The sequence below is a fragment of the Strigops habroptila genome, chromosome 5 (genome assembly GCF_004027225.2).
Source record: "Strigops habroptila isolate Jane chromosome 5, bStrHab1.2.pri, whole genome shotgun sequence".
Lineage (NCBI taxonomy): Eukaryota > Metazoa > Chordata > Aves > Psittaciformes > Psittacidae > Strigops > Strigops habroptila.
The window spans coordinates 73,790,637-73,818,154 of NC_044281.2; the positions used below are offsets into that span (position 1 = coordinate 73,790,637).

The window sequence follows — 27,518 nt, forward strand, 5'->3', positions numbered from 1 at the left end:
CCTTCCCCGGTAAGATGGCAGCGCTGGCTCCCGCCGGCTGCGAGCGACCGGGTGGCTTGAGACCCGGCCGGCTACGGGAGCAGCGCGGCGGCGGGGCCCGGCCGCTGGGAGCCGGGTTTTGCCCTTCCAGGCGCGGTGGTTCCTCCCCAGCCGCCGGCGGCCCTCGAATGAGGGCCCGGCCCAGCCCCGCGTGTGGCGCAGCTCGGGGAAGGCGGCCCTGCAACGGGCTCTGCGCTGAGGGGGGAAAGGAGCTCGGGGCGGGCCTGGGCTGGAGCCTGTGATGTGGGGTTTAATTAACTATTCGGAGTTAATTAAAACAGCACGTACCGGTGCTGTGCTGTTGCGGTTGTGAAAGCTCGTTTCTGGTTGAGTTGATTGCAGTGTCAATCGGAGACTGCTTTACTTGCAAGTTCATTTTAATTTGTTTTCTCTCATGTAATGTAGCAAGAGAGTATTTTTATATTTAAAGTAATTATATTGTGTGTTAACATTCAGAAAGCAGGTGCCAGAAGTTCGTTTTGGCAGAGCCCTGTGCAGTAGTTCCCCTCAGGCATGGGCTGTTCCTGCTCCTCCTTCTGGTGGTTGTCCCAAGGCTTCAGCCCTTCGGTGTGGCTGTGCTCCCAGTCACGAAGAAGCCATAGGTGCAGCTTATGCTTTGGTGGAGGGGTGGCTCCTCTAAGCTAGAGTGGGGTCTCTTCGAGAGAGACAGGTCTCTTGTGGACCCAGCAAGTTTGGTGTGCAGGTAGTGAAACCCACTCCTGCTTGTTAGGGCATTCCTCTTCTAAAGGTCTTTCTGTTATGTAGTCTGGAGTATGCCTTGTTTAGATCTTTAATCCAGAAAGTATTTTACTTTTTGCTGTGCAGGTTAAACGAATGGGAAGTAGAGGATTAGCCTTCTAAAATGGATGCTTAAACATAACTTCAGACCATGACTTAAAAATACTTTTATATTTAATTTGTGTGCATGTCTGACTTAATCTTTAAATCCATTCTTTTGTAGTTAACTGGTCTACGTCTGCCTTTCCTCGTGCTCCGATGTGAACGTTTACATGATGGCAGAACCTCTTCACATGAAGAACAAACATCATCAAGTTGTAGGGGGAAGTTAAAGCGGCAGAATCACAGGTGCCAACTTCCTGTTGAAAAGCTCTCAAGTTCAAGGCTGAGTTTCTGAAATACCTAACAAAAATCAGTATTCTGTTAACAAAAAATATAGGGTATTTTTTTTTGTCAAGTGTAGAAACAGTACAGAAAGTTTTAACTGCAGCACAAGTGCAATAAAAGAGGGACTTTGGACTTTGTCCGAAGCTTGACAAAGGTATCTTGACTTTGTTCTTCTCTAATTGTATATATGCTTGGTTATTGATAAACATGATCAGTATGGCTTATAAATAGAGGTGACTTCTACTTATCTAAACTTGTGTGGGCTGCAATGTCTTAGGCAATTGAAAAAACTGGGGAATTGGAGTCCTAGGGAATTTGGAATGGATATGTGCAGTGGGAGTTGGGAGTTCCTTCAGCAGTGTTTCTCTTCTTCATGAGTGCTTCAGTACTGTCTGATCCATGTTTTCTTTTACCCCAAATGGGGGGAAGGTGAATTGATTCTGAGGAGTCTGAGACAGCTTGATTTGCAGCCCTCTTGGGTCTGGAGAGTTCATGGAAATTTGATTGCATGTTAGGCAAGAGTTTTAGTTTAGGCAAAATTTACAATATTAACTTGCTTCCAGGTGGGGGGAAAAAAGGTCACGTAGGCTTTATGTTGCCTCAGTGGAGAACGTGGTTTAATAACCCTGCCAGACTGGAACAAACTCCAAATAGCATGTGTAGTCTACAACTGAAACAAATACTTTGTAGGTAAATGAGTTGCCCTCTTCTAAAAACATAGTTCTTAGTATATTGGTATGCAGGCTTAGCCGAATACTTGACTTGTAAGAGTTGCTAGATAGAGAACAAACTCACTTGGAAAGACCACAAGGCTTATAAGGCACTAATTGGAAAGTCAAAATCTCTTGTTTTGGAGTATTTTGTTTCTGAATACTTGCTGATGTGATCAGCTACATGTGTAAGTATAAGCTTAACATGAGCCTATGTGTTCAACAATACTGGAAGAGACGTGTGTTGTTTTAGCTACTATAAAGTTGTCTAGTCTAAATTTTTGCTTTATGGGTGTTGGAAATTACATGTTGGTTTGGGGGTTTTTTTGTTCCTGCTGAACAACTTGAATTGAAAACAAATTTATGGATGGAGGACCGTCAGTCTTAGGTCAAGGGATAAGCACAGAGCAGTGAAACTGGTAGGTTTGGATAAACATCGTATCAGAGTGATAACAAGAAGTGACTTCCAGAGTGTGCTATGGTCATAGCATCTTTTTTACTCAAACGTGCTAGCAGAACAGTAGGAGTAGATAAGAGCCTTGTGTCTTCCTGCAAATACTCCATAACACAGGCATGCATTAGTGTTATTAATCAGATCCTTTTGCAAATATTTCCGCTTCTAGGAAGATCCATGGAAGGCACAACTGGAGAAGGGGACTTGCTGTTGACAGCTGCAGCTGATAATGTAAGTTACTGCACTTCATTGCCCCAAATATTCTGAGCATTTCTAGATAGCAGAAATTATCAACATATATTGCTCTTTCTAGAACTTTAAATTTTGACTCTGTTGTCACATTTTGGTATATTAGAATATTTCTACCATAATGGGCAGCTTTTTTTCTAGTAAGAATCACTTAAGATGTTTTTCTTCCACAGGTATCATACTGTGATTCGATTCATGAGAATCCAAAGAAATCACAATACTCCTTTGAGAATGTTTTCTCTATTAGCTATGATGAGAGTCTCTTCAGCTCATTAGTATCACCCCCTCAAAAAAAGACTTGTCATCACTGTGGTCTCTTTGGTAAGTGCCTTTTGTCCTGTAGTCTGATGTATTTCAGTGAAACCACATCAGAAGGTTTGCTCAGAAATGTGTTAAAATGGAGAAATATAAAAATATCTCAGATGCAAGCATAGAGACTGTTCAGAACTGATAAGCAGAAGTGAGCATCTCTCATTAAAAAAGTTTTGGTTTGCTTTTGGGTTTTTTTTGTTGTTGGGTTTTTCTTTTCCTTCTTAATTATAGGAGGAATTTGGGACATCTGGAGCAGCAGTCTTAGATAGCTGTATGTAAATACAAATACCTGTTTGTATTTTAGAACTGTTGTGGAACTGTCCTGTAAAGCACTTATTAAATAATACTTTGAGTCTGTATCTTAGCAGCTGTTTTCTCTTCTGATATACTGTTTCTCTTGGACTCTTTTCTTTTTAAGGATCCCTTAGATGTTCACAATGCAAGCAAATATATTATTGCTCTGTAGATTGTCAGAAAGAAGATTGGCCAGCACATCGTGTTGTATGTGAGCCAGTTAAACCGAAGTAAGTTTGTTGAAAAGTTCTGTCAAATAATCTTTACAGAAAGGTAATATCCCTCCCATTACAACCTAAATGACCACTTAAAGGCACTATTACACTGAAGTATGTTGCTAGTGCTGCATTATCTCATGCTTGTCAGAAAACTTTGTTGCTTTAGAAGGGTGATTTAAAAGATGTTGGAGTTCTTAAGGTGTTCTATAGTGTTACTTAAAGCAAAAGCAGTCTTTTTACTTGCTTATCATGTCTTTGGTGTTGATGCTGTAGGGAAGAGAGGAGAAATGAGACTGTGCTTTTCAGCAGTGGCATGCTTAATGGATTGCCTTTAACGGACTCCAAAGAGGCATACTTTGAATCTAACTGTTACCTCAGTGAATTTCATGGGTATTTTATCTTTGATGAGCACAGCTGCAATTAGAAGTTGTCTCAGCCAGACCATTCTCTAGCTGCTCATTATTGCTTTCTGACATGCCAGTTTAGATGCTCAAGAGATCACTTCCTAATCTAATTCAATTAAAACAAGCATCATTAGGTTATGACAAGTACAAATTGACTGGGTGGCTCTAGAACAGTTCAGGGATGTGATATGGCCATTCAAGCTGACAGTTTCTAGCAAGGGGTGGTGATCGCAGTTCAATAGATCTACACCCAGGAGCCTGTAATCAAAGTTTGCAAGAGATTTATCCCCCCCCCCCAAGTTTCTCTATAGTGACTGAATGAGGAGAAATAGGGACAATCTGGCCTGTGTGTTACCTGGATATTACTTATGTATTCAGCTGAAATAGCAACCTTTTTATTTCAATTTTACAGTTCTTAATGTTGGTTTGGGATTACAGTGTAGCAGAACTCCACAACAGTGTACAATTTCTTTTCCATTTTAATCAAAAGTACTTTATTTTGTTGTTGTTGATGGCATCAGGAAAAACACAAGAGATGTTGGATAACAGGGAACTGACAAATTTGCCATTCTGCATTTCCTTGGACGAGGAATAAGGGTTGATTAAAAGCCACATGGTATAAACACAGCTTTTTGTATTTGCAAGTAGGTGTTTTGAATGCTACTTGTCTGTTTTTGGTTCTTCAAAGTTAACGTCTTTTTTTCTTTGGTTATAGTGTAAGTAATAAAAATGGAGGCAAGTCACCTGGTAAAACCAAGAAGGGCACTCATCCTAAGGTACAGAACGTGCTTTTTACTATCTCTTGAATGGATCTGCTGTGAGCTAGTTGCAATATGCTTAGTTTAACCTGTACAGCAAAGGAACAAGTTCCAAAGAGTATAATCTACTCCTTTTGGAAAGATCAGTTTTTCCAATCAAAAGTTATTGGGAGAAGCATTCAAAACCATATTATGTTTTGAAGCCTCTCTTAGTTTCAGCCAAACGTTTCCTGTAGCCTTCCTATGAACTCTTCTGCAGGAAATCATTTTGTTGCCTTCCTGATTTCTTGGGCTGATATTTATGAAAGCAAGTAAATGTGCATACCTGCAACGAGCCTTATGTTTGCAGTGTACGAGAAAACTCCATCATGTGCTTCTTTGAAGTAGCTCATTCATCTGTTTTAACTTCATGGAAGGAATTTAGAAAGGAGACTTCGTTTTGGGTCATGAGACTTCTGTTAGTTCATCCTGATAAATTTCTGGGGGATGTGTGTTTGTGACTGTCTTCGAATAAAATTGATCAACTGATAGTGAGGGACCCTTATATCAAGAGGGTGTACAACATGCGTAAATAACAAAAGGTTTTATTTATCCCTTATCTTCTGAAACTCAAGGAAGTTCTGTGGAAGTAGGAGACCTTCTATTTCATATTGAACAATATTTGATGTAGTTTTGGTATTGTATGGTGAGATGTGTTTTAATGGTAAACCTAGAAGGATCTTTGTTGCAAGTAAACAATTAATTTGGCAGTTGCAACAGTGATCTCAGTCATCGTGCATTGTCCGCAGTATGTTGGTCCAAATATAAAAGAGGTTTTCCCTAAGGATGTGTATGGGGTTATTTTAGTATTGTTTTTAGGATGTCACAGACACAGATGGTATGCATTAGGCAGGTGTCTTGGGTTTGCATGGCAAGGTTTTGGTAGCAGGGGGAGTTGCAGGGGTGGCTTCTGTGAGAAGATGCTGGAAGCTTCCCCCGTGTCTAATGGAGCCAATGCCAGTGGGCTCCAGGATGGACCTGTCACTGGCCAAGGCTGAGCCCGTCAGTGATGGTGGCAGCGCCTCTGGGATGACATGTTTGAGAAGGGGAAAAGTTACTGCACAGGAGCAATTGCAGCCAGAGAGAGGAGTGAGAATGTGGGAGAGAAACAGCCCTGCAGACCCCAAGGTCAGTGCAAAAGGAGGGGAGGAGGTGATCCAGGCACTGGAGCAGAGGTTCCCCAGCAACCTGTGGTGCAGCCCATGGAGGTCCACGGTGGAGCAGATACCCGCTTGCAGCCCATGGAGGACTGCACAATGGAGCAGCAGGATACCTGAAGGAGGCTGTGACCCCATGAGAAGCCTGCATTGGAGCAGGCTCCTGGCAGGACCTGTGGCCCCATGGAGAGAGGAGTCCACACTGGAGCAGGTTTGCTGCAGGACTTGTGATCCTACAGAGGACCCAAGCTGGAGCAACCTGTTCCTGAAGGATGCACCCCATGGAAGGGACCCACACTAGAGCAGTTCATGAAGAACTGCAGCCTGTGGGAATCAGGTTAGGGAGGTTTGTGGGGGACTGTCTCCTATGGGAGAGCAAGGGAAGAGTGTGAGGAGTCTTCCCCTGAGGAGAAAGGAGCAGCAGAGACAATGTGTGATGAACCCACCACGGAAGGTTGTTTAGACTTTTTTTGTTGTTTCTTTTAACATGGATGCCAGCAATTGAAGCAGTATCTGTAATCTACTCTGTGGTGTTAAGGCTACAAGGAAGCAGGTGGAATTCAATTCCTCTTATTTATGAGAGCATCATAAGCAGGAAGTGTGGCTGAGCTGTCCTGTAAAAGGGGTGTTGGAAGAAGAGGTGAATGTGTGAGACTTCAGCACTTGTTTTTCATTGTGTCTTCAGTATATCTCCGTCATAATGTTTTAAGTTATTTTCAAGAGTAATATCAAGTCTGTAAGACTTGTTATTGAAAGTCAACAGAAGCACTTTTTTATGTTTCCTGAAATAATCAAAAGTCCTTTTTCGTTACTGCAAGGTGCTACAGGTGAACAACTCCAGTTTAAGCATAACTTGTAGCTGTTTTAAATAGGGTGGCTCAGCTTCTGTGGATTCTCTCAAGACAGAAGAGCGCATCAAGAAAATAACGCTTTCAGATCTCCAGGCTCTAGGGATCAAAAAAGCTATGGAAGTACAGGTACTTTTGGTTTTGAAGAATCCTACAGTGCTTTATTGGGTTGCATTGGAAGCTTTGTTAAGCATATATAGCTGCATGTCACCTCAGCAATTTTCTATCATTTTGCTCACATGTAAAATTCCTTCATTTGTATACAGATGAGTAAATGCAAGCAGGGCTTGGGGGGGGAGGAAGTGAGGAAGACTCCTTCTGTGAAGGTGAACATCACTGGGTTTGTTCCCTGCAGTTAAATACTGCTGGATTCAAAACAAAAGAACAAAGCCAGGTATAGGGTGAAATGCATGGATTGAAATGAGCACTGCTCCTGAATTACATACCTAATGTTGTTTTGGCATGATTATAATCTATTATGGCTTTTCTCTTTAGGGTATAGTAACAGAGTTCAAGAGCCCAAGTGAATTTTATATACAGTTGAGTTCTCCAGACATTTTAGACCAGATTAGTAAACTTTCTCTGAAACTGCAAGACTGTTATGCTAGCACAGTTATTGAAGAGCAATATATTGCCACCAGAGGGGAAGTCTGTGTTGCAAAGTGTTCCTTGGATCAGGTAACATCTGATTGTCCATGAAGTAACCGTTGCTGTGTAAGCTCATCATGTTTTGCATGTTTGGCTTTTATATCTCTACCAGTGAAGGCCGCTAATTAGAGATGAGTTGGATTGTGGTAGTAACTAGTTTCCTATCACCTGGAACTCACATTTAGGGTATTGATTTCCTCCCCAAAAAATTTACTTCTGTGTGTTTATGTGCTTGAGCCCTATAGGTGCTGTTTATCCTACTGTTGCTTGAAGGATGTGTGTGTTCTTAACAAATTTAGATTACTGTAGTGACAACAGTTTGGAATATGACTGCTTAATTAAGGAACTTATTCTTCATTTCTCACCTAGCTTTTCTGGTTGCATTTCTATAGCCACATGTAGTTCCTGTTTCCCTTCCCACCCTTCTTTTGTATTTCTGCCCCTTTTTCTCCATTGTTAGCAGATTCTTGACTTATTGTCCAGTAACCAATGTCTGTAGGAGCTGAATTTTATCTTCACTGCAGCAAACACTACAGTGAGTTGTGTTCATTTAAGTCACTTCAGAATTTGTCAGTGCCTTTGCTGATAAACAAACCTGATGAAGTAAAGCAAACTATGTGTTGTTCTTACTAAGATTATGGTTTATTCCTACACAGACCTGGAATAGAGCACTGGTAAAGGATGTGGATATATTGCAAAAGAAATCACAAGTATTCTATATAGATTATGGAAATGAAGAAGATATTCCACTTGCCTGGATTAAAGCTTTGCACAAAGACATTGAACTGTTGGTTCCTCCATGTGTAAGTTCCCTTTTCCTAACACTAGCTCAAGTATTTTAAATGAATAGCTCTAATGTGAGTGTAACTCATGTCTCTCTGTAACTGTCACTGTAGTATTTTGTGTTCAGTGAAAGTGATACATGAAAACTGCTATGCTACATGAAGTTCACCCTCTGAAATGTTTCCTGGCTACTCCACAGGAGTGAGGAAGGCTGCTTAGCTTTTTTTCTTCCTAGTCCCAGAATTCAAGGGGTGATGGGTTCAAACTTAAACAGGAGAAGTTTAGGTTAGACATAAGGAAGAAGCTCTTTACTGTGAGGGTGCTGAGGCACTGGCACAGGTTGCCCAAAGAAGTGGTGAATGCTCCATCCCTGGCAGTGTTCAAGGCCAGGTTGGACAGAGCCTTGGGTGACATGGTTTAGTGCGAGGTGTCTCTGCCTATGGCAGGGGGTTGGAACTAGATCTTAAGGTCCTTTCCAACCCTAACTAATCTATGATTCTATGATTCTTGGGCTCTGAGCTGATAAAAAAAAACCTTCCAGGGCACTTAGGTCCACATGTCCCTTGCATGCTAGAGGACAGCAGAGGAAATCTGTCTGTGTGTTCTTATCTGGGTTTGTGCAGTAGGGAAGAATGGTTTCTAGCTTGGGCAGACTTAGTTTGGAGTAAGGACAGCTGTTGGTCTGAGTTCATTGCCATACTATGTGAATGTCTTCCATTACAAAATAGGTGTTCTAGCTTTAATCTGTAAGTTAAACTGATGTGTTTAGCTGTGCACGAAGAAGGATAGAGAGGCATTCTTTCAACCAGTGACAACTGTGACAACCTGCTATTGGAGTAGTCATTATTAACTTGTTCACGTGACTTTCTGCTGGGTCCATGAAAGATTTTGAGAGCTGTTTGAATCTTTGCTTAAAGCCCTCAATGTCTGCTCAGGGCAAGTTAGGACATGCGCCTGTGGTCATATGTGATGTGTGATACAACTATGCCTTACATAAGACAGCGTGAATAGTGGGAGAATGTAGCTTTCGGTTTGAACTTACCTTCCTCATTCTTAACTCTCCTGTAAAGAACTTAGTTGAATTGATAGTGCTTCAAATTCCAACAGCAGCTTTAACTCTTATGTGCAAGGTGGTATTTCTAAGAGCCCTGATTATTTAGTTGCTTTTTCTACAGCGCAAACAACTCCCATCCCTTCTTGTTCTATTTGCAATTCTTTCCAGGCCATTAGATGTTCCTTTGCTAAATATGATCCAAAAGAAAAAGGATGGAATGAAGGTGCTGCCAGATTTTCTTCTCAGCTCATAGGAAAACACTGTTCAGTAACTGTTGTTGACATATTACAGGAGGAAATGATGTTGAGTTTTGCTGTAGAAGTTGTTATTCCAGAGTCTGGTAAGTACTTGGTAGTATAGTGGGGGGTGGGGGAAGAACCCCAAACACAAATGATAAGTCGTCTGTGTTCACTTTCCCTCCCCCTGCCCCATACCTTTAAAAGAGGAGGTTTTTTTCTTCTGCTTTCCTCCTTTATTCTTTCGGTTTAATAGATGCAAAATTGGGACCATGTTGTTCCTTTTATCACATGCATTTTTAACCCTTTAAAAATGTTAAGATTAGTTTCTAGTTCCACTGAGGATTTCACCAGCTTTTGTTCTATTTCGTACATGCTCACTAATGGCAAAGCAATATAAGTTGCCAACCTCTTGGAGAGAAGATCACAAAAATACCACTGCATTCATGAGTGTGGTTTTTCATGGAATGTTGCATATGCCTATTCCATGACTTTACAAGCAACTTAAACACCTGTATTCAGGATTTCAGTTGGAAATTATTATACAGAAAGCTTGGAATATGGTTTCATGCATCAGAAATGGAATATGGAATAGCTAAGAAACTCAAGATTTCTTTGTCAACCTTGATAACTCGTTGCATGCTGAGTGTTGTAAATATGGAAGTAAATTATGAATCCTTGTGTCTGAAAAGCTTTCAGGTTTTCAGCTAACAGTCTGCCATGTCTGTGAGTACATACTGATTGTTACTGCCTGGCTCATTTAATGGAGTCAGTCTTGGAGCTGTGGATGTCTTCAGAAAACTCACGTAGTTGAGTTACTCTGAAATTACTTTTATTTTGCATTCTAAGCATATTAAGTGCTCAACAAATACGTAGAGCATGCTCACTTTGTGATAGAGATATAGGTCAGGCTCCGAAGATGATTCTGAAATGAAACTACGTTATTACTGTCTTGCATGGTAAATAACTTCTGTTTCTTACGTCTGTATTTTAGGAGACTACCTAGATAAAGTACCTTTAGAAATGAGGCCTTATATAACTCCAGGAACTGATGCCGGAGGAGGAGACTCCCCAAGAGGCAAGCAAGCAAATCAAACTTCTTAGTAAGAAGTGGAACAAAAAACTTGGGGAATTTTAGGTCCTTCCGTGTAGCATGATACTCTGAATGCAGTGAATATTCCAGCCATTCACCAATGTCACCTCCTACTTAAAAGCACTGGCTAGTGGAGCTTCCTTCAGTTCTCTAGTGACGATAGCAGATGTGCTATTTAATAGTATAAAGCACTTGTTTAGTGATGATCATAGAATCATAGACTGGTTTGGGTTGGAAAGGACCTTAAGATCATCTGGTTACAACCCCCTGCCATGGGTGGGGACGCCTCACACTAGACCATTTCACCCAAGGCTCTGTCCAACCTGGCCTTGAGCACCGCCAAGGATGGAGCATTTACCACTTCTTTGGGCAACCTGTGTCAGTGCCTCACCACCCTTACAATAAAGAACTTCTTCCTTATATCCAACCTCAACTTCCCCTGTTTCAGTTTGAACCCATCACCCCTTGTCCTATCACTACAGTCCCTGATGAAGAGTTCCTCCCCAGCATCCTTGCAGGCCCCCTTCAGATACTGGAAGGCTGCTCTGAGGTCTCCACGCAGCTTCTCTACTTCACGCTGAACATGTGAGCGTTATTAGCTCACATTTCAATGGCTAATTCAATTTCATGGCTAATATGACAAGAGCCTGCAAAGTCCAAAGAATAACCTGCTTTAGCATGTTTAAATTTGCAGTCATCCAGCTTTTGATCAGCAACTTCTTGTCTTGCCTGTACAGTGTCAGAAAACCATTCTAAGAGAAGTAAAGCAAAAATACCTCAAGATGAAGACTATTTTCACTGGGCTCCTTCAGCTGTAGAGGATGTCTCTGTATGTATTGGAGATGTGTTTTCCGCTATGGTTTCCGGCATGCAAAGTCCAGAAGACTTCTTCTGTCAGCCAGTACGCAACTGCCGTAAGTGCCAATGGGATGCAAGATACCTAGAGTGGTATTTTGGGTTTTCCAGAGTGGCTGGAGGAAGGTGTTGCTGCTCTTGTGGTTTGCCCTGAAATGGTGATTCCCTGTAGCTTTAGGCCATGCCTCAGTCAGTTAAGAGCCATGGTGTTGTGTAGGATAGTTTCGGGCAGCGTTAGCCTGGGAGGTGTTAATATGTGGGCAGTGCAAGTAGCACAAAATAAAGAGATGGTGTGGTGTGGGTGTCAGTAATCCAAAGTCAATTTGTATCACAAATATTTAATGTTAAATATATTGTCTCAGATGTTCCAGAAATATGTGTTTCTAATTACTTTGTTTATTCCCATAATACCTTGTTGCTTTGTCACTGGAGGGAAGTGTTTCCTTATAGGCTGGCTGCATGGCCTGAACTTTGTTATGTAGCGCAGAGAGAGTATCCAAGTGTGAGAAGGCCAGATTAGAGTGCCCAAACCCACTTTGGTGTCCTCTGATACAGTAAGACATAAGACTGCGAGTAACACAATAGTGGGCCAGAGTGCTAGGCTGCAGGGACTGCTGGTGCATCTCCCACAGTGCCCATAAACAGATGTCTGGGGGAGAATAAAAGCAGAGTAAGTTTGTGGGATGTGACCTCCTAGTGCTGTCCAAGTCAGTGTTTGTGTGTTTTCATCTAAAAGGGCTTTTGCAGCTGGATGTGATCTGGTGTATCTCCTACATTGGATTTCTCTTCTGTGTACTTGTGCAGCCTTTGAATTGTGGGTAGACTCAATGCATAGCATGTCCTTTAGCAAGGAGCAACCTCATCATCTGCCTGTTGTCCGAAGAGCTGTCTCTTTGGTTTCTTTCTAGCATGCCTCCAGTTCCCACTTTCAATTCCTACTGTCTTCTGACTTGTTCCTGTATTGGAAAAGTCTGTGACTGGTTTTCCCTGTCCATTCTATTTAGCACTGTGATTCCTTAGGCTCGCATGAGGACTGACTTTGATCTTATTGAGTGAAGAATTCTGGTCTCATCACTATTTTGCTATTATGTTAAACATTATGTGAAAAAATCTCCATTATGTTACAAGATGTTCTTCCTGGCTTTGATCTTAAGATTTGTGTACTTCTGTAATAAGTACAACACTGTATGTTCCAAACCTCTCTGTATGTTAACATTAGGTCAACTTGCTGAGCTTCAAGTGTCTCTGAATGAACATTGTGACAAACTTCCCAGTAGCCCAGCTTTCCGTCCTCCTGTTGGGAATGTGTGCTGTGCCCAGTTCACAGGTAAAAATGGAGTGAAAATGTGGCTCTTGTGACACCTTATTTAAAAAAAAAAAATAATTATGTTTAGAAATGTTTCATAGAGAGTTTATTTTATTGTCTGGTTTTAGCTGCAGATGGCATCTGGTAGTAATGTAAAGAATTTATTAATAGCAAATGATGACATTTAGAAAATACTAGTTTAAAACATTTTAGACCATAAATTGGTCCCTTCATTGTGCAAACTCTTTACACTGGATTAATTTTTGTATATAGGAGCCTTTTAAGAGATCATGAAAGAAATTTGGGGTTTTTGTATTGGTGACCACTATTTCCTGTGGCTGGAAATATAGGCCCCCAAAGGAGAGACAGAAGAAATGGGATCATTGTATCTAATGATGGTGCTGTAATAGATGACTTCTCAAAATGTTATTTAGCCAAGACCTGATAGTCCTGAGTTGTATGTTCATTAAATTAGATTCCCTCTGACAGTGATCACTGATGTCATGTTTCTACAAGTCTCATGATAAAATTGAGCCTTGCCTAAACATAGGCAAATCCTCTGCATAAAGCAGTGTTTTGTGCTAGGAACTGGTAAGTCTGTATGAAAGACATACCTTTTATTGATTGGAATCTGAAGTCCTGTTTGCCTCAGGGCAGTAGAATGAAGATGAATCTCTCTTCCTCACAGATCATTGTCCTGTTCATCAGCTTTTAGCAAGAAAAAAAGCTGCTGTTATACCTATTTTTTCTGCTCAGAAATATTGTTGCTGTTACTTTGTGATTGATAAACGTTCCTGGTCATTTGTTTCTTTCAATTTCCTGTAGCTTTGCTGCTTTGAACAAATCAGCTGTGGAACCGAACAGATAAACTGAAATAAATGCTTTTTTTGTATGTTCTGAGAAACAATAAGCTGCCTTGGCATTTGAATGGGCACTTGTTTCGGGTGCCTAGCAAGGGAAAGCTATGAGCTCAGTGCCTCAGATATCATGATAAACTTCACTAAGCTTGTATTTCTATTTCTCAAATATTTCAGTCGAATTCAAATACTGAAATTATTAGATCTGTGGTTTTGCTTTTGAATTGCATGTCATTGTGGTAAGACACTGTTTGTTTAAACGTATTTAACTTGAGCACTACGTCCACATAATGTAGCCAGTTCTTTGTTGCAGTATGTATTTGCGAAGGGGGGGGATGTCCTTATGGAAAGATGAGTTTGCCACACTCCAGTTGTGCAAGGGGTGATGGATGTTGCATCATCCATTCACCTTTTATGAAGGTCTGTATGAACTGTAATGCTGCTGTTTTATGCAGAGATTGATGGTGTATTTTTATATTGGTCTACCCAAAGAATCATTCTGTTCTCAGAAATTCAACTACAATGAACATTTATATCTTCCTTTCCAGAAGACAATCGTTGGTATCGTGCTGCTGTTGTAGCGTATGTCTCTGAAGAGGCTGTTGTGGCAGAGTACATAGATTATGGTAATTCTGAAGTTCTTCCACTGTCTAGGCTTCGTCCTGTGATTCCAAGATTAATGGACCTGCCAGCTCAAGCCATAAGGTGTACTTTGGCAGGTAGGAAATAAATTAGCTGTTTCAAACTTGATAAAGGCAAAATAAGTGGGGTTTCATAATCACATCTGTAGTGTCTTCTGTTGAAATATGGGAAAGGATAGAGATAACAGAAGGTGTTATTTCCTGAATTCTTAATTGTGGCACATCATCTATAAAATGGGATAAATCATTCCTAATGTACCTGATGATCTGTAGTTATATGGTTGGAAAACTGTGTTACATTAACATACCTGTTAGGTTTTGCATGTGCCTTTGTTCTAAGCAAAATTCAGTCACCTACTGGATTGTGGGATTCTTTAATCTGTGTGCTTCTAACACTGCAGGGGAAGTTACAGTTCCATTTTATATCTTGCAGTTCAGAACTGTATCTTTGTTGTGTGTTGTCTGTCCTGTCCCTCCCAGCTCAAGGGCAAATCTAGTGAAACTGCCAGTAGGCTCCTCTCTTTATGCTTGTGACATCTGTCAAGTTATAGAAAGGATGTTGACACTTTCTAGTTCATCCTTCTGTCTCAAGCCAGGATCATAATCTGTTTTTTGACATACTTGTTTAACCTGCTGTTGGAAATTGTTTATTTTCTGTTTGTTCCTATCACTCTGCAAGATAATCCACCCCTTTGCTTCAGTGCCCTTCCTTTAGAATACTCAATGTCTATCCTTCCTTTACAATACTTGATACTTAATCTGCTTTTCATTTGTTTTGTAAAGTCAAGAAGCTAGAATATGCTGCTCAGACTTCAGAAGGTAAACATGAAACAATGGTTCCCTTGTATGTAGAGATATAACCAATGCATATGGAATATGACCTAAAGAAATCTCTTTTCTGGGGGCAAACCATGATGCCTACAGATAACAAGTGTCCTAAGACGAAGAAAGGTCTTAAACACAACATGGACACAAAAAACTGATCAGACAAGATGTTTTCTGATTAGACTCAAGGTTTACTGCTGCATAAAATATCTTTCTGGAAGGCAGCTTCTGCCCATCTATTACTGTAAAGTTCTGGTTAAAACTTGAATTTTAGCAGTAAATTTAGTAGCACAAAGAGTAAATGTTTGAGGAGGAAGTAGCTTAGAGGAGCAGATACATTGGCTGAGAGATGGTTAATGTTCTTCAAAACTATACGTTGCAAGTCTTTGGGTCTCATGACTACGCTTCTTAGATGTTCATACTAAGGAAGTATTAAACCCGAATTTATGCTTTTCTTTGCGTAATAGACTAGTTGTACATGGTCTTTTTATTAACTTCAAGTACTCTAAAGTTCAGAATCTAAATAACTGGGTTTGAAATCTTGTTACAAGCATGAGGAGTGAGGGTAGGTCACTTGGTACACCAGCTGCTTAATCTTTTGTTTTAAGCAGTGTTTTTATATGTTCTTTATTTTTAAATCAAGTAGACTACATTAGAAAGAATAATTCTGTAGAATATGTTCTTGACATGTTGAGACTTGGACTGTCCTCAGAACCTTTCCATACTATGTTACTTTTTAGGTGTAAAGCGACCATTAGGAGAGTGGACCTCAGAAGATATTTGTTTTATGAAACAACTGGTGGAAGACAAAGTGTTCACAGTAAAAGTAGTGGGTAAACACAGTTACAGATCTGTGGTGGAGCTTGTAGATGCATCAGTTACTCCAGCAATAAATGTATCAAGCCATCTCATAGAGAGAGGCTGTAGAGCTGAGGAACCAAGGATGGCCTTGCCAGCAATTGGAATGAATGATATTAGGCAAGCAAATGGTGAGTATGAGCACGTACTGCTGAATTGGTGTTACTTAACCTCCCTGCTAGGGTGGGTACAAGGAATGCAAGTTCTTAACTGGTAAGAACTTTCCAGCCTGGCTCATGAAGTCTGGCCTTCACAGCTCTGAAGATAAGCTGTGGCAACTTTGCCATGAAGTGTTTGTTTGTGTGTCTGTATGAGGATGTGTATGTGTGCAGAACATAACAAAGCTGCAGTTGCTTTTGGAAGACCATACTAGTATTTCAGTTTGATTAGAAGTCTTATAATTTCCAGTTGAAGTAGGATATGACTAGTTAGTCGTGTTCTTACGCTTTTGTCCCTTAGCTCAAATAGTATTTCATCTTCATTGTCCTTTATTTTTGTCGTGGTTTGAGCCCAGCCAGCTGCGGAACCACACAGCCGCTCGCTCACTCCCCCCCCTTCTTCCTCCCCTCGCTCCCAGAGGGATGGGGAGGAGAATGGGAAGAATGTAACTTCCACGGGTTGAGATAAGAGCAGTCCCGCAACTAAGGTATAATACAAAACCACTACTGCTACCACCAATGATAATAATGATTAGTGAAATAACAAGGGGAGAGGATACAGTTGCTCACCACCCGCCGACCGATACCCAGCCCAACCCGAGCAGTGATCTGGGCCTTCCGGGTAACTCCCCCCGGTTTATATACTGGGCATGACTTGCTGTGGTATGGAATACCCCTTTGGCCAGTTTGGGTCAGGTGTCCTGTCTCTGCTTCCTCCTGGCTTCCCCTCCTCCCTGGCAGAGCATGAGACTGTGAAAGTCCTTGGTTGGAGTAAACATTACTTAGCAACAACTAAAAACATCAGTGTTATCAGCGTTGTTCCCAGGCTGAAAGTTAAAAGCACAGCACTGCACCAGCTACTAGGAAGGAGAAAAAATGACTGCTATAGCTGAACCCAGGACAATTTTACATTTAAACCCATATACTTAGTCCTTCAAAATTTGTTTGACTGCAGTAGCCTATACAGCTTCAATTGTCTTTTTTTGCCTTTAGTGATCAAGGCTTCAATTTGAGAGATTTACAAATTTTAGGTCAGATTTCTTTGCATCGTGGGAACATTCCTAGGTTCTGTCATATGAAGCATGTTAAGCCCCTCCTTTCCATCTTGTGTCCGGTAAAACTAACTATATATTCTCTCCCGATCCCTCTATACTAAAACCTGGGGGAAGTCTTTTTGTTAAGGCTAATCTTCTTAATTTTCATTTTTTCATGTCAATCTGTCTTCTTTCTGGAGTGGAAAATTCAACCAGCTTCTACTTCTTTGAGCATATTTCTCCAACTGTGCTTGCTGTGCTTTGTCCCTTCTGGTAGGGATCTGGCAGTTGCTTACAATTGGAAGGAAAGTCTTGCATTCCACTGAAAATACAGAAGATTTGAAAGCCTGTTTGGGGGTGGGTGTGTGTATATATGTGTGTGTGTGCTTTTTTGTAGCATGGTTTTCTTGGTTTGGGTTTGTTTTTCTTTTTATCTTTACCTGTTGGCAGTATGACTTCCTAAAGTAATCTACTGTCAGACCCAATACTGGGCAGATGGAGCAGCATCTCAGCGTGTCCGTCCTTGAAGCTCAACTTTTTTAAGCTTCTTTATAGGAAGAAAAAACCCTAAAAATTTAAAACTGGAAATGTCTACCAAAGCTGGATGCCAGCCACTTGGACTCAAGTCTTAAAAAGCCTGTCAGTTATTTCTGCGTGCTGCTGCTTATCACAAAGTGTAGCAAACTTGGCAGCTGTAGAACATACAAGAAGATTTAATAATATGCTTAATGGAGGAAATTATGGCTTCTCCAGTGTGCCATCAGTTAGTTCTCATGTGATCTGTTCTACAACTTGTGTTAAATCTTTTTCAGGTACTTGAGTATAATATGCAGTGTAAGTTTCTGAAACCAGTCTTTAATCATTTCGTTGTTCTTGTCCGCAGACTATTTCCACACACAGGTTTTTCCCTCTTTTATGCCTCCTACCCTGTTTCCCAGGAATCAAGGACCCCCAGAGTCCCTCTTGCTCAGGGTATTGCCACCTAGCTTGTACCTCTGTGTGATTACTCTTCCCTGTTCATCTCTGGCTTGCCCTTCTCAGTAGTGATTGAGTACATTAGGAACCAGCACGTTTCTCTTACTTGACTTTATGCTGCAAAGAGGCTCTCCCTGGTAATGAATCTGTTGGTTTATTTATAACAAGAAATGCAAGGATATGAGTGAGCATTCAGGATGTATTATTTTTTCCTGTAAAAATTATTTTCTCTTCCTTCCTTTTCATCTCTGTCGTCTCTAGAGGACACAACAAACAAAAGCATTTGCAAGTGGAATAAATTAACTCTGGAACAAACAGTAGATGTCATAGTGTGCACGCTATACAGTCCTGGAGAATTCTACTGTCATATTTCAAATAACAGTGGTAAGTTTATTCAGCTTTTTTCTTTCTGCTAGTTTCTTTGATTCCTGATTGTCATTTATTATAGTTCTAATGCATTACTGCTTCAAGTGAGCTTATAGCACCAAAACTTACCTCTGAGGTTTTTATCTAAGAATACAAGTGGAATATTGAAGAAGTTGGATCGTAGTATATAGTGACTCTGAAATCTGGACATGTTGAAGGTAAGCAGTTGAATGAAACTTAATCAAATAATGTAGAGAAAAGTGAAAAGAGCTACTATATGATTCTGTGATTCTATAACCAAGGTAAAGGAGAGGTAAACAGAAGATAGTAAATAAGAGACACGTTTCCTGTGTCCACACAATATTTATTAGCGCTCTCATCTAGTACTCTGTCCTATTCTAATTTATAAAAACTTAAAGATTCAAAAGAAATAAAATAACGTGAAAATAAGAAAGTGCAGCTTTTGAGGCTTGACTTCCCCTTGGATAAGCTACAAAACCCCCCAAATAATCTTGTTCCGCTATCCTGTATTAAAAGACTTCTGATAGCCACTGGTGTTTTAACCTACTAAAAGACCTGCATGATGAATTCAGTGGCTGAAAGTGGAAGAGAAATGCATTCAAACCAAAAATAAGGCAGATCTTAAAGTGGGGAGAGTTTATTCTTTGACTTATCTAGGGATAGTATAGATTCATGGCTTCTCACCTTTAAAACACGCTGAATTCCTCTCTAGAAATGTTATACAGCAGGCTAAAGGACTTGTTATAAAAAATATAGAAGCAAGTAGGATGAGGTCCCATAATCTGTCATATGCATTGGCTGAACTAGGTAATTCCAGTGGCTGTAAAATATACTTTAGATATTGGAGGGAAGGGTTAGCAGGGTTAGCTAACCTAACAGAAGGGTTGCTGGATTAGCAGGGGGAATTACTGATCATTTAGTTATTATACTGAAGTAATTTGTCAGAGAGAAATCAGCTGTCTCGCCTCTTCCTGCTCCTAAGTCTGTCTGGTGAGTGAAATGACTCAGTGTCAGCAGTTCTTTCTTTGTGAAGTTCTAAAATTCACAGAAATCTCCCATCAGACCTTTAAGAAAGCTGCACAGCAAACACCATGGATCAAGTTCAAGTCAGGTTATTTTGTTGATCTCATCTTTGGTTTTCTTACTTTCAGAATTACATGCTCTAAACTTACTTAACAAATCATTGTCTGAATACTGCCAGAAAACTCCACCAAATGTTTCTAAGCCTGAGAATGGAGAACCTTGCTGTGCTTTCTTTTCTGGTAAGTAACAGACTAAGATATCTTTGGTTTTACAGGGTGAACATAAAGCAAAACAAAATAGTTTGAATTGGCAGAGGATAGCAAAGAATTGGATTTATTTATTAAAAACTAAATGCTGATAAATCTTCTAAATGTATGAAGTAATTTATCTTTTCTTTTAATTAGATGATGGTTACTGGTACCGTGCCTTGGTGCAAAACGTTAGTTCAGGTGGGACTGTTAAAGTGTGCTTCGTGGACTATGGAAATGTGGAGGAAGTACCACTGGATAAAATACGGCAGATCTCATCCTCGTTCCTAAAACTGCCATTTCAGGGGATTAAATGCTGGCTCTCAGGTGGATTTTCATATGGATTCGTTATTTTCTAAGAGCTGTTACATTTAGAGACTTGCTGCTCTGTGGAGAGGAGGTGGTGACAGAGTGTATACTTCACAATACTCTGGTTTTTGGAGAGTGTGGGTTTTGTTTGTTTTGGTTTTATAATGGGTGTCTCTGTTGCTTCCAGCCTCTGGAAGTTGTGGGAACTGTTGTTTTAGCCTTACTGCACAGCAGACTGGCATTTATCAGAAAGGTGGTGGCTCTTCCCTGAGCTACTGACAGTGCTGGGGAGCGATCTGCATGAAGGTTACTTACTGATTCACCAGTCAAAGGGAACTTGTCATTTAGTTCTGCTTCATCTTTAGTGCTTACTACCGTTTGGTTGCTGCCTTGCTAGGAGTAAATGTGCTTTTGTGCACAGAACTTCATTATTTCTCACTTTTGCAGGCAGAGGAGTTCATCTGTTTTTATGAAGCAAGCTGGCTTTTCAGTTCTCTGCAGAGATGTTTCATTTGATTCCTGCAGAGTTTGGCACCGTGCTGCTGTTTCTCAGTCTTCTACTGATTCTCTGCCTCTTCCTTTTCTGCCCCAAATCACTCAAAATTCTACAGAAATGTTCTTTTTTCCTAATGTAGTCTACTTGATTTAAAACTAAAAATAATGTGGAAACAGGAAAAAGCTTAAAACCACATTTTGTCAAAGTGGTTTTTGCTGGTTTGGAGTTTTTGTCTCTTAAAGCACTTGTTTTTTCTGCTCTTTTGACAAAAAGGCTATATTAAAGAGCTATAAAGGCTATATAAGCAGGCTTAACAGTGTTGTTTGTGCTAAGGCACAAGGATTTACTTGGTAAAATATCATAAAATGTAGAAAACAAAGCTTGAGAGGTAATGTGTCCTTCTAGAAGACAGGAGGGAGACCAGTTAACAGGACGAAGTACAATATGTATTCCTGATGTAGTAAAGGTAGCCTTGGAATTTCTAATTATGTTTAAGAAAAAGGGAGGGAAAGGCAGGAAATAAAAAAGGAAAATAAAATGTTGAAGAAAATCACTTACAGGAGGTACTTTGAACAGTTTTTCTACTTTCTAGGTATAAAGCCTGGTAGCAGCAAATGGATTCCAGAAGCTACAGCAAGATTTCATACGTACGCTGTAGGCATAAAGCTTCAAGCCAGAGTGACTTCCCTTTCCAGAGATGGGGCAGGTGTAGAGCTTATTGACAATTCCACAGGTCGTCCTAAAGTGATCAATGAGTTACTAACTTCTGAAAAACTGGCTGTAAAGGAGGTTCTACAAGAAAAAAATAAGCTTCCAAACAAGCCTGTTGACAAGAAAGGTAACTAAATGAATGTTAACTTTTAGATTGCACAAGAATTTTCAGCATTCCAGTCTTTAACCACGATGTTGCTATTCAGCTGTAGTCAGTATCAATAACAAACATGCATAGTTTTGATTATATTGTCAGTTTTTGCAGTTAAACACAAGCTGCCCTGCAGGTGGCATTATAGACAAAAAGAGAAAGAGAAAAATGACTGGGTTTGTCCTAAACGGGAGCTATTTAAATATTTGATAGTAATATTTGATAGTAGAGATGTACAGATCTGCTACAACAAACTTTTCCCATGTTTACTTTCCAATATCTTGTTTTTCTGAGGTGTTCTTTACTTTAGCTACTTTTGTATGCTATTAGTTTACGAACAGCAAATGAAGCAAGAGTTACCCTGGTTTAGATTTTTCTTCTTGAAGTGAAGACATGCAGTTGTCTCTAAAATTCAAGAAGATACTCTGCAACAGTTACTTACATGTCTGTGCTTGGAGGGAAGGGATACACTGCATTTTCTTACTGTTTCTGTTAGAAACCTCACTTGGGCACTGGAAGTCAATCAAGTTGGCTATAGATGAAACCATGTCTGTCTGTGTAACAGAAGTCGTAAGCCCAGGCTTGTTCTACGCTGTACCAGTTAAAACTAAAGGTAAGCAAAAGTGGTCACTGTTCCTAATATCAGTAAGAAGTCCCTGTTGCAAGCTAGTTTGTAAAATGAATGCCTGTAGTGAACTGAACCTTGTAGAAGCATAGCTTGGATAGTAGAAACATATAAAGAAAATGCCAAAGGTGGGAGCAGGGGAGCTTAAAAGTAAGTATTCTCTTCATTATACCCGTGTGGTTATACACCATTATACTATGAGGTTAGTTATTCCATTGAGTTTTTTTTTTTTCTCTAGATCAACTACATAGGCAGTTGATTGAGCTACAAGACTATTGTAAATCTTGTATTAAGGAGTCCTTCAAACCAAAACCAGGTGAAGCCTGTTGTGCCAGGTTTTCAGGTGAGGCAATCATCTGTTCTTATTTCCTTGATTAGTGTTAAACACAGCTTTCACCTTTGCTGTAGGAAAAAGAAAACTGCCAACTTGAAAGTGCTTACAGATCTCTTAATTCTGTTCTGAAGGATACCCTGGCTGCATCTTTAGGACAGAGGAACCATCTGACAGCGTAGGAGAGAAAATAAGAAATAGGTTGTGCCCTGCAAAATGCATGGAGCTTCAAGAGGAAAGCAAGCTAGTTACTGTTTAAACTGAAATTTGTGTTTGAGTCGCAGGGACATGAAATTTGTGGCAGAGCAGTAGTGCACTTGCACCTATACAGACCCACTTCTGGTTGTGGGTGCCTGGGTATGTGTTTTGTTGATGCTTCCTGCGAGCATGGGGCAGTGACACTGGCTGTGACAACTGGTCATTCAGCCTTGTTAGTGCCACAAGCTGTCCAGGGTTAGCAAACTGTTAGTTCAAGTCAGAAGTATTCTTAAGTGAGGGAACTTTATTTATTGTTTTAGTCTTTCAGAATAGGGGATGCTCTGCTGGATTATTAGCTCAATATTTTAAAAGAGGAGTGGCTGATAACTGTTAAAAGTTGACTGCATGTGGGTTCTTACAGGAGATCTGGCTAAGTGCTGAAAATGAGCTTGGGTGTTAGGTCAGCTCCTGGAAAACAGGATAGGTGAATTAAAGAGGTATTAGGCAGACCACAGGTGCATACCTAAGTGTTTGACAGTTGGGTTTAACTTCCCCTGATTTTTGCTTTATATTTTGTTTATGATTCTTCAGGATAACTGAGGAAAACGATTTGGGCTGTTCTTTCTTTTTGGTTATGTTTTCAGAGGGAATATGTGTTGGAAAAGTAAGAAGCTAGTAACGCAGTGTGCAGACATCCTTAAGTATTGTAGTAAAAATCTTATCTATAATTTGAGCAAAATTCTGAAAGCAACAATTACATCTTTATGAATACAGCAATCAGAAACTTATTCTGTGGGCTTGCTACTTGTACTTTGTCTGTACCAGAGTATTTAAAAATATCTGGAAAACTATATAAATTCTTCTCAGGATGAGCTGTGTTTTATAAGGTGGTACTTCACATGTGGTGGTTTTGTCTTAATCTTCTCAGGTGATGGCCGTTGGTACAGAGCTCTTGTTCTGAAAGCTTTTCGGTCCGTAGTGGAAGTCCTATATGCAGACTATGGGAACAAAGAAACTTTACCACTTTCAGAGGTGCTGCCAATCACCGATTCCTACTTAAAGCTGCCTTTTCAGGCAATTATATGTTCACTTGCAGGTAACAAAAAAACACCCCAAAAAACCTGACTGGTTTTCTTGAATGTTATAAATCTGTGCCTGTTCTGATGATCAAGTTCATTCCTTAATTCTGATAAACAATATGATGATCTGCTGAAATAGAGGTAATGCTGCGAAAGCTGTTTTAGAAAGTATGCTTTTAGTTAATTACCTGTAGAACCTAAGCTATTTATGTTAGGAAAATTTAGTAGCATCATTTTTTCAAAAGCAGTGACAGCATTATGTGTAAGATTCAAGTCACATCATACAGGAATTCTGTATGGAACAAATTTGATTGTTTTGGGTTTTTTTGCAGGCATAGAGAAAGCTGAATGGTCTCCATTACTACTTGGCAAGTTGAAAGAAATGTTATTGAATAAATACATCACAATTACAGTGAAAGGGATTAACGAAAATGTTAATTTAGTAACAGTGGAGAAACTTTGGGAAAACGGGAGTCTGAATGTAGCTGGCAAACTGGTAATGGAAGGTTTGGTCAAATCCAGCAGTGCTGAAAGCTTACATACTGAACGTCAAGGTACACACTTTCACTTAATTACTTCAGATTACTGAATTTGAGGAACTGTGGGCACATGGGATGCCTGAGTGACTTTTCCTTCTAAAAACCTTAGAGAATTCCACATGTCACCCCTTTAAATTAGGGCAGCAACGTCCATGTATGTATTGTTCATTCACTTGCTTTGTGGTTTTTTTTGTAGGCAATGGGTGTGAGACCAAATGCTGCTGCACAGAATTAAAAATACAAGTAAGATTCAGTCCAAGCAATACTCTTCTACGTTTCCAGAATTTAGAAGAAACCCCATGTGGGGGACAGATGGGAGTAGGGAGATAATCACTAACATTGAAGATGGGCAAAGTGAACATCCCAACACTTGTTCTCAATTTGTTTTACAAGTGGTAATAATTAGAGCACCCTGAAACTGCAGGAGGATAGTGCATAGATCACACTCACTTCATTAGTCTGTTTTGCCACATGCACAGCTTTCTTCTTTTTCTTTTCCTAGAGTATAAAGGCTCAGGAGTGTTACTTCTGTCTGCTGCGTAAAGGTAGTTGTGGTGTTTTGCATAAATTGTGTCACTTGGACAAAGGGCAGCTGGATTTTTTCCCGTAATATGGCAGTGTTTTGCTGTGGATGCAACTTGGCAGACAGCTGCACTTGTAAGAAAAGTCTTACAATGCATATTTCAGGTAGCAGAGATGAATACTAATATATGCCACAGTTTCAGTCATGGAGCTAGGGCTGAGAACCTGAGTTCAACAGAGTACTGGAATTTGTAACAGTGTTTGCCCATTGCAAGATTGTTTTTTTCCTTTGAGAAAAAATGAAATGTCTCTTTACACTTCTGGCATATTCCTGTAATTTTGGAAAGCTTTCTGGTTTTAAGCTTTCTCATTACTTTAAATTAGGCTATTTATGAAAAATTAGAACTTTAGCTTACTAAAAGTAACTTAAAGTATACCTGAAAAAACACATCAGCTTTTCTCAAAGTGGTGATCTTTGTCAGAGGAATGAGCAAAACCTTGAATTTTGAAGACAGAAACCCCTTTCAGGAGTGGTTTAAACTTCCCCCTCTCTCCCCAGCCAGTGGCAGCAAGGCCAAAAGCAAAAACATGCACTGTGATATTTTGGAGGTTGGAAAAGAGCATTTCTGATCAAGGTCATTTAGACCTTTACTGCTTCAGAGTAAGCATTGCTACCAGGAGTTTAGTGGCAGAAAGGCAGAACTGTGCTGTTCCTGAATGTAGTTGATCTGTCTGTCCCACTGTAGGCTGGTGAACTGCCTTCTCCCTTCCCCCTCTAGATCTATTTGGTCTTCTAGTTAGATCTAGCTAATGTCTTCTGACTTCAGTATGGTCACTTTCTGTTTCCTGTTATCCTACTGTATTCCCATAAGTTTGGCTCAGTGTCATGACAGATGAAAACAGGACAGAAGATTCCAATATAACTGAAAACATCAGGAAATAGATGTGGGAATAACCAAATTTAAGATCCTGATCTCAGTCCTAATTTGAGTATTTCATCAGTTTGGTTCAAGGAAACTGCTGCTTCAGGGGGAAACAATGACAGGGGAAGTCAGGTACAATTCTGCTGGCTTTTCCCACCTCCAGAAGATTTTACAGCAGCAAGGAATAGTATATTCATTGAACTAATATGGGATTTAGTGGAGTTTGTAGGTTTAGGATCTACCCTAATCTGAAATCAGCAATTTAAAAAGCAGGTCTTATGTTTCTGTTTATTCCACAGCTTAAAAAGCATGAACAGATCCTACTCTTCCTTTTAAACAAGTATGGGAATCCAGATGGATTCAGTGAAATGAAAAAACTGTTGGAACGCTGAGTCTCTGATGTGCCATTCACTTGTACATACACCAGGTTGCTGCGGTTCCTGTTTTGGAAGAGCCAAGTGTATTCATCAGCTTGAAAATGAGTCGCTTTGTAGGAATTGTGCTGTTTAAGTACCTGTATTTATCTATATGCTTGTAGCGTTGTTGTAAAATACGTAGCTTGAAGGATTTCAAAGCAGCAAGCTAAAATTTCTGTTCTGTTTTTGTTTTATACCACCATGTGCTGCTGCTTTTGCTTTTATTTTGCTGTTGAATGCACTGTGGAATGGCCATCGCATTGGGAGTCTAGTCTGCAAACTGACATTTGAAATGACTGTACTCATAAAGCTCACTTCAATTTTGATACCATTCATCTTACTTAAAAAAATGCATCTTGGTTTAGTCGTCTTTCAATTTTGATTTCCAGTCTGAAGTTAGACTGAAAATCGTTTTACATCAACTTGGTTTCAGTATCAGTAAAGGCTAAATCTTGTCTTGGACTGCCTGCAGGTAGTTCTGTCTGAAATCACTAAACAGGTAAATGCACACAGTTCTTTATTTACACTTAGGCTGTGTAATCTGCATCTGTGAATATTGTTTTGGAGTAAATAGTATTGGAGCTGTTTTGGCTGTAGCTACATTGTCAGCATTTCTACACCATCAAGTTCTTTCACATCTTAATGGAAAAATCTCATTCTGGGCTATGACAAAAATACTGAATCAAATTATTAATGGCATTTCAGTACTTCTTTAAAATGGAGCAGATAAATTGTTGTCATTTCTGACTAATCCAGGAGCTATGTTGCTAAGGATGCCAAATTACTGTGCATAGAGCACAGTAGACACTTGCTTATTGAAACTGCAGAGTCAGCTTTTTTTTTTTTTGTCCACTTGAAGTATATATTTTAAGTTGGGGCCCTGTGCAAATTGAAAGTATTTTGAGATTAAATTTGTTGTGAAAATGAAATACCTTATGTTTGTCTTAATGTTTTATTACACTAAATTGCCTCAGATTGATTGTTTTCCTGCCTTTTAGTTTCTGTTACATCATATTCTAATGATTATTTTAATGATGACTATGCTAATGAAAAACACTTGGGTCTTGAGCTCTTTGTGCCCCTGGTTCTGAGCCACGATTGTGGCTGTCTCAAGTGTCCTTTGATGTCCTGGGGTAAGTGTGACTTTCACAAGCATTTGCCCACACAGAAAGCAACTCCCTGATGCTTTAGCCTTCCCATGGCTCCTCTTCACTTTTCCACATCCTCTCCTAGCAAATAGGCACTGCATTTCAGAAGGTGACTTTGACCACAGCAATCAAAAGCAATCACTTTGTCCACGCTGGTTATACTTGGGCAAAAACGCCTGGAAAGCAGTGGTTGGTGTCTCACTTGGAGATGTATGTATGGTGCAGCACAAAGGTATCTGGCAGTAATTCTTCTATACAGCGGAAAGAAAGGAGAAGTAAGAGACTTGGTATGGTTCAGAGACTTAGTTCACTCCTTAATTTCAGAGGACTTCTTTGGGAACACTGATGTAGGGACATGTCAAGCAAGAAATGTGGAAACCTGTTGGACTTTCTGATGTAGCCTTGGCTTCCTCTTGCTTTTCTCTGCTACTCTTAATCTGTAATTGAAATCTGTTCTTGAAGTGATAAATTGTCAGCTATAG

At 40.0% G+C, this 27,518-nt stretch overlaps 1 protein-coding gene across 1 annotated transcript; it reads left to right on the forward strand.

The window, feature by feature from the left end:
• On the forward strand, positions 1–26,819 carry TDRD1 (tudor domain containing 1). The gene is made up of 25 exons (XM_030488459.1): positions 1–9; positions 2,498–2,559; positions 2,751–2,898; positions 3,308–3,413; positions 4,521–4,581; positions 6,632–6,736; positions 7,103–7,285; positions 7,912–8,058; positions 9,261–9,432; positions 10,323–10,406; positions 11,159–11,335; positions 12,496–12,603; positions 13,988–14,158; positions 14,864–14,899; positions 15,646–15,894; positions 18,192–18,314; positions 19,469–19,579; positions 19,745–19,915; positions 20,986–21,231; positions 21,752–21,868; positions 22,119–22,223; positions 23,338–23,505; positions 23,821–24,042; positions 24,224–24,270; positions 25,772–26,819. Exons 2-25 carry the CDS (start codon positions 2,506–2,508, stop codon positions 25,862–25,864), a joined length of 3,204 nt encoding a protein of 1,067 aa, XP_030344319.1. The 5' UTR covers positions 1–9; positions 2,498–2,505; the 3' UTR covers positions 25,865–26,819.
• The last annotated feature ends 699 nt before the right edge of the window (positions 26,820–27,518 follow it).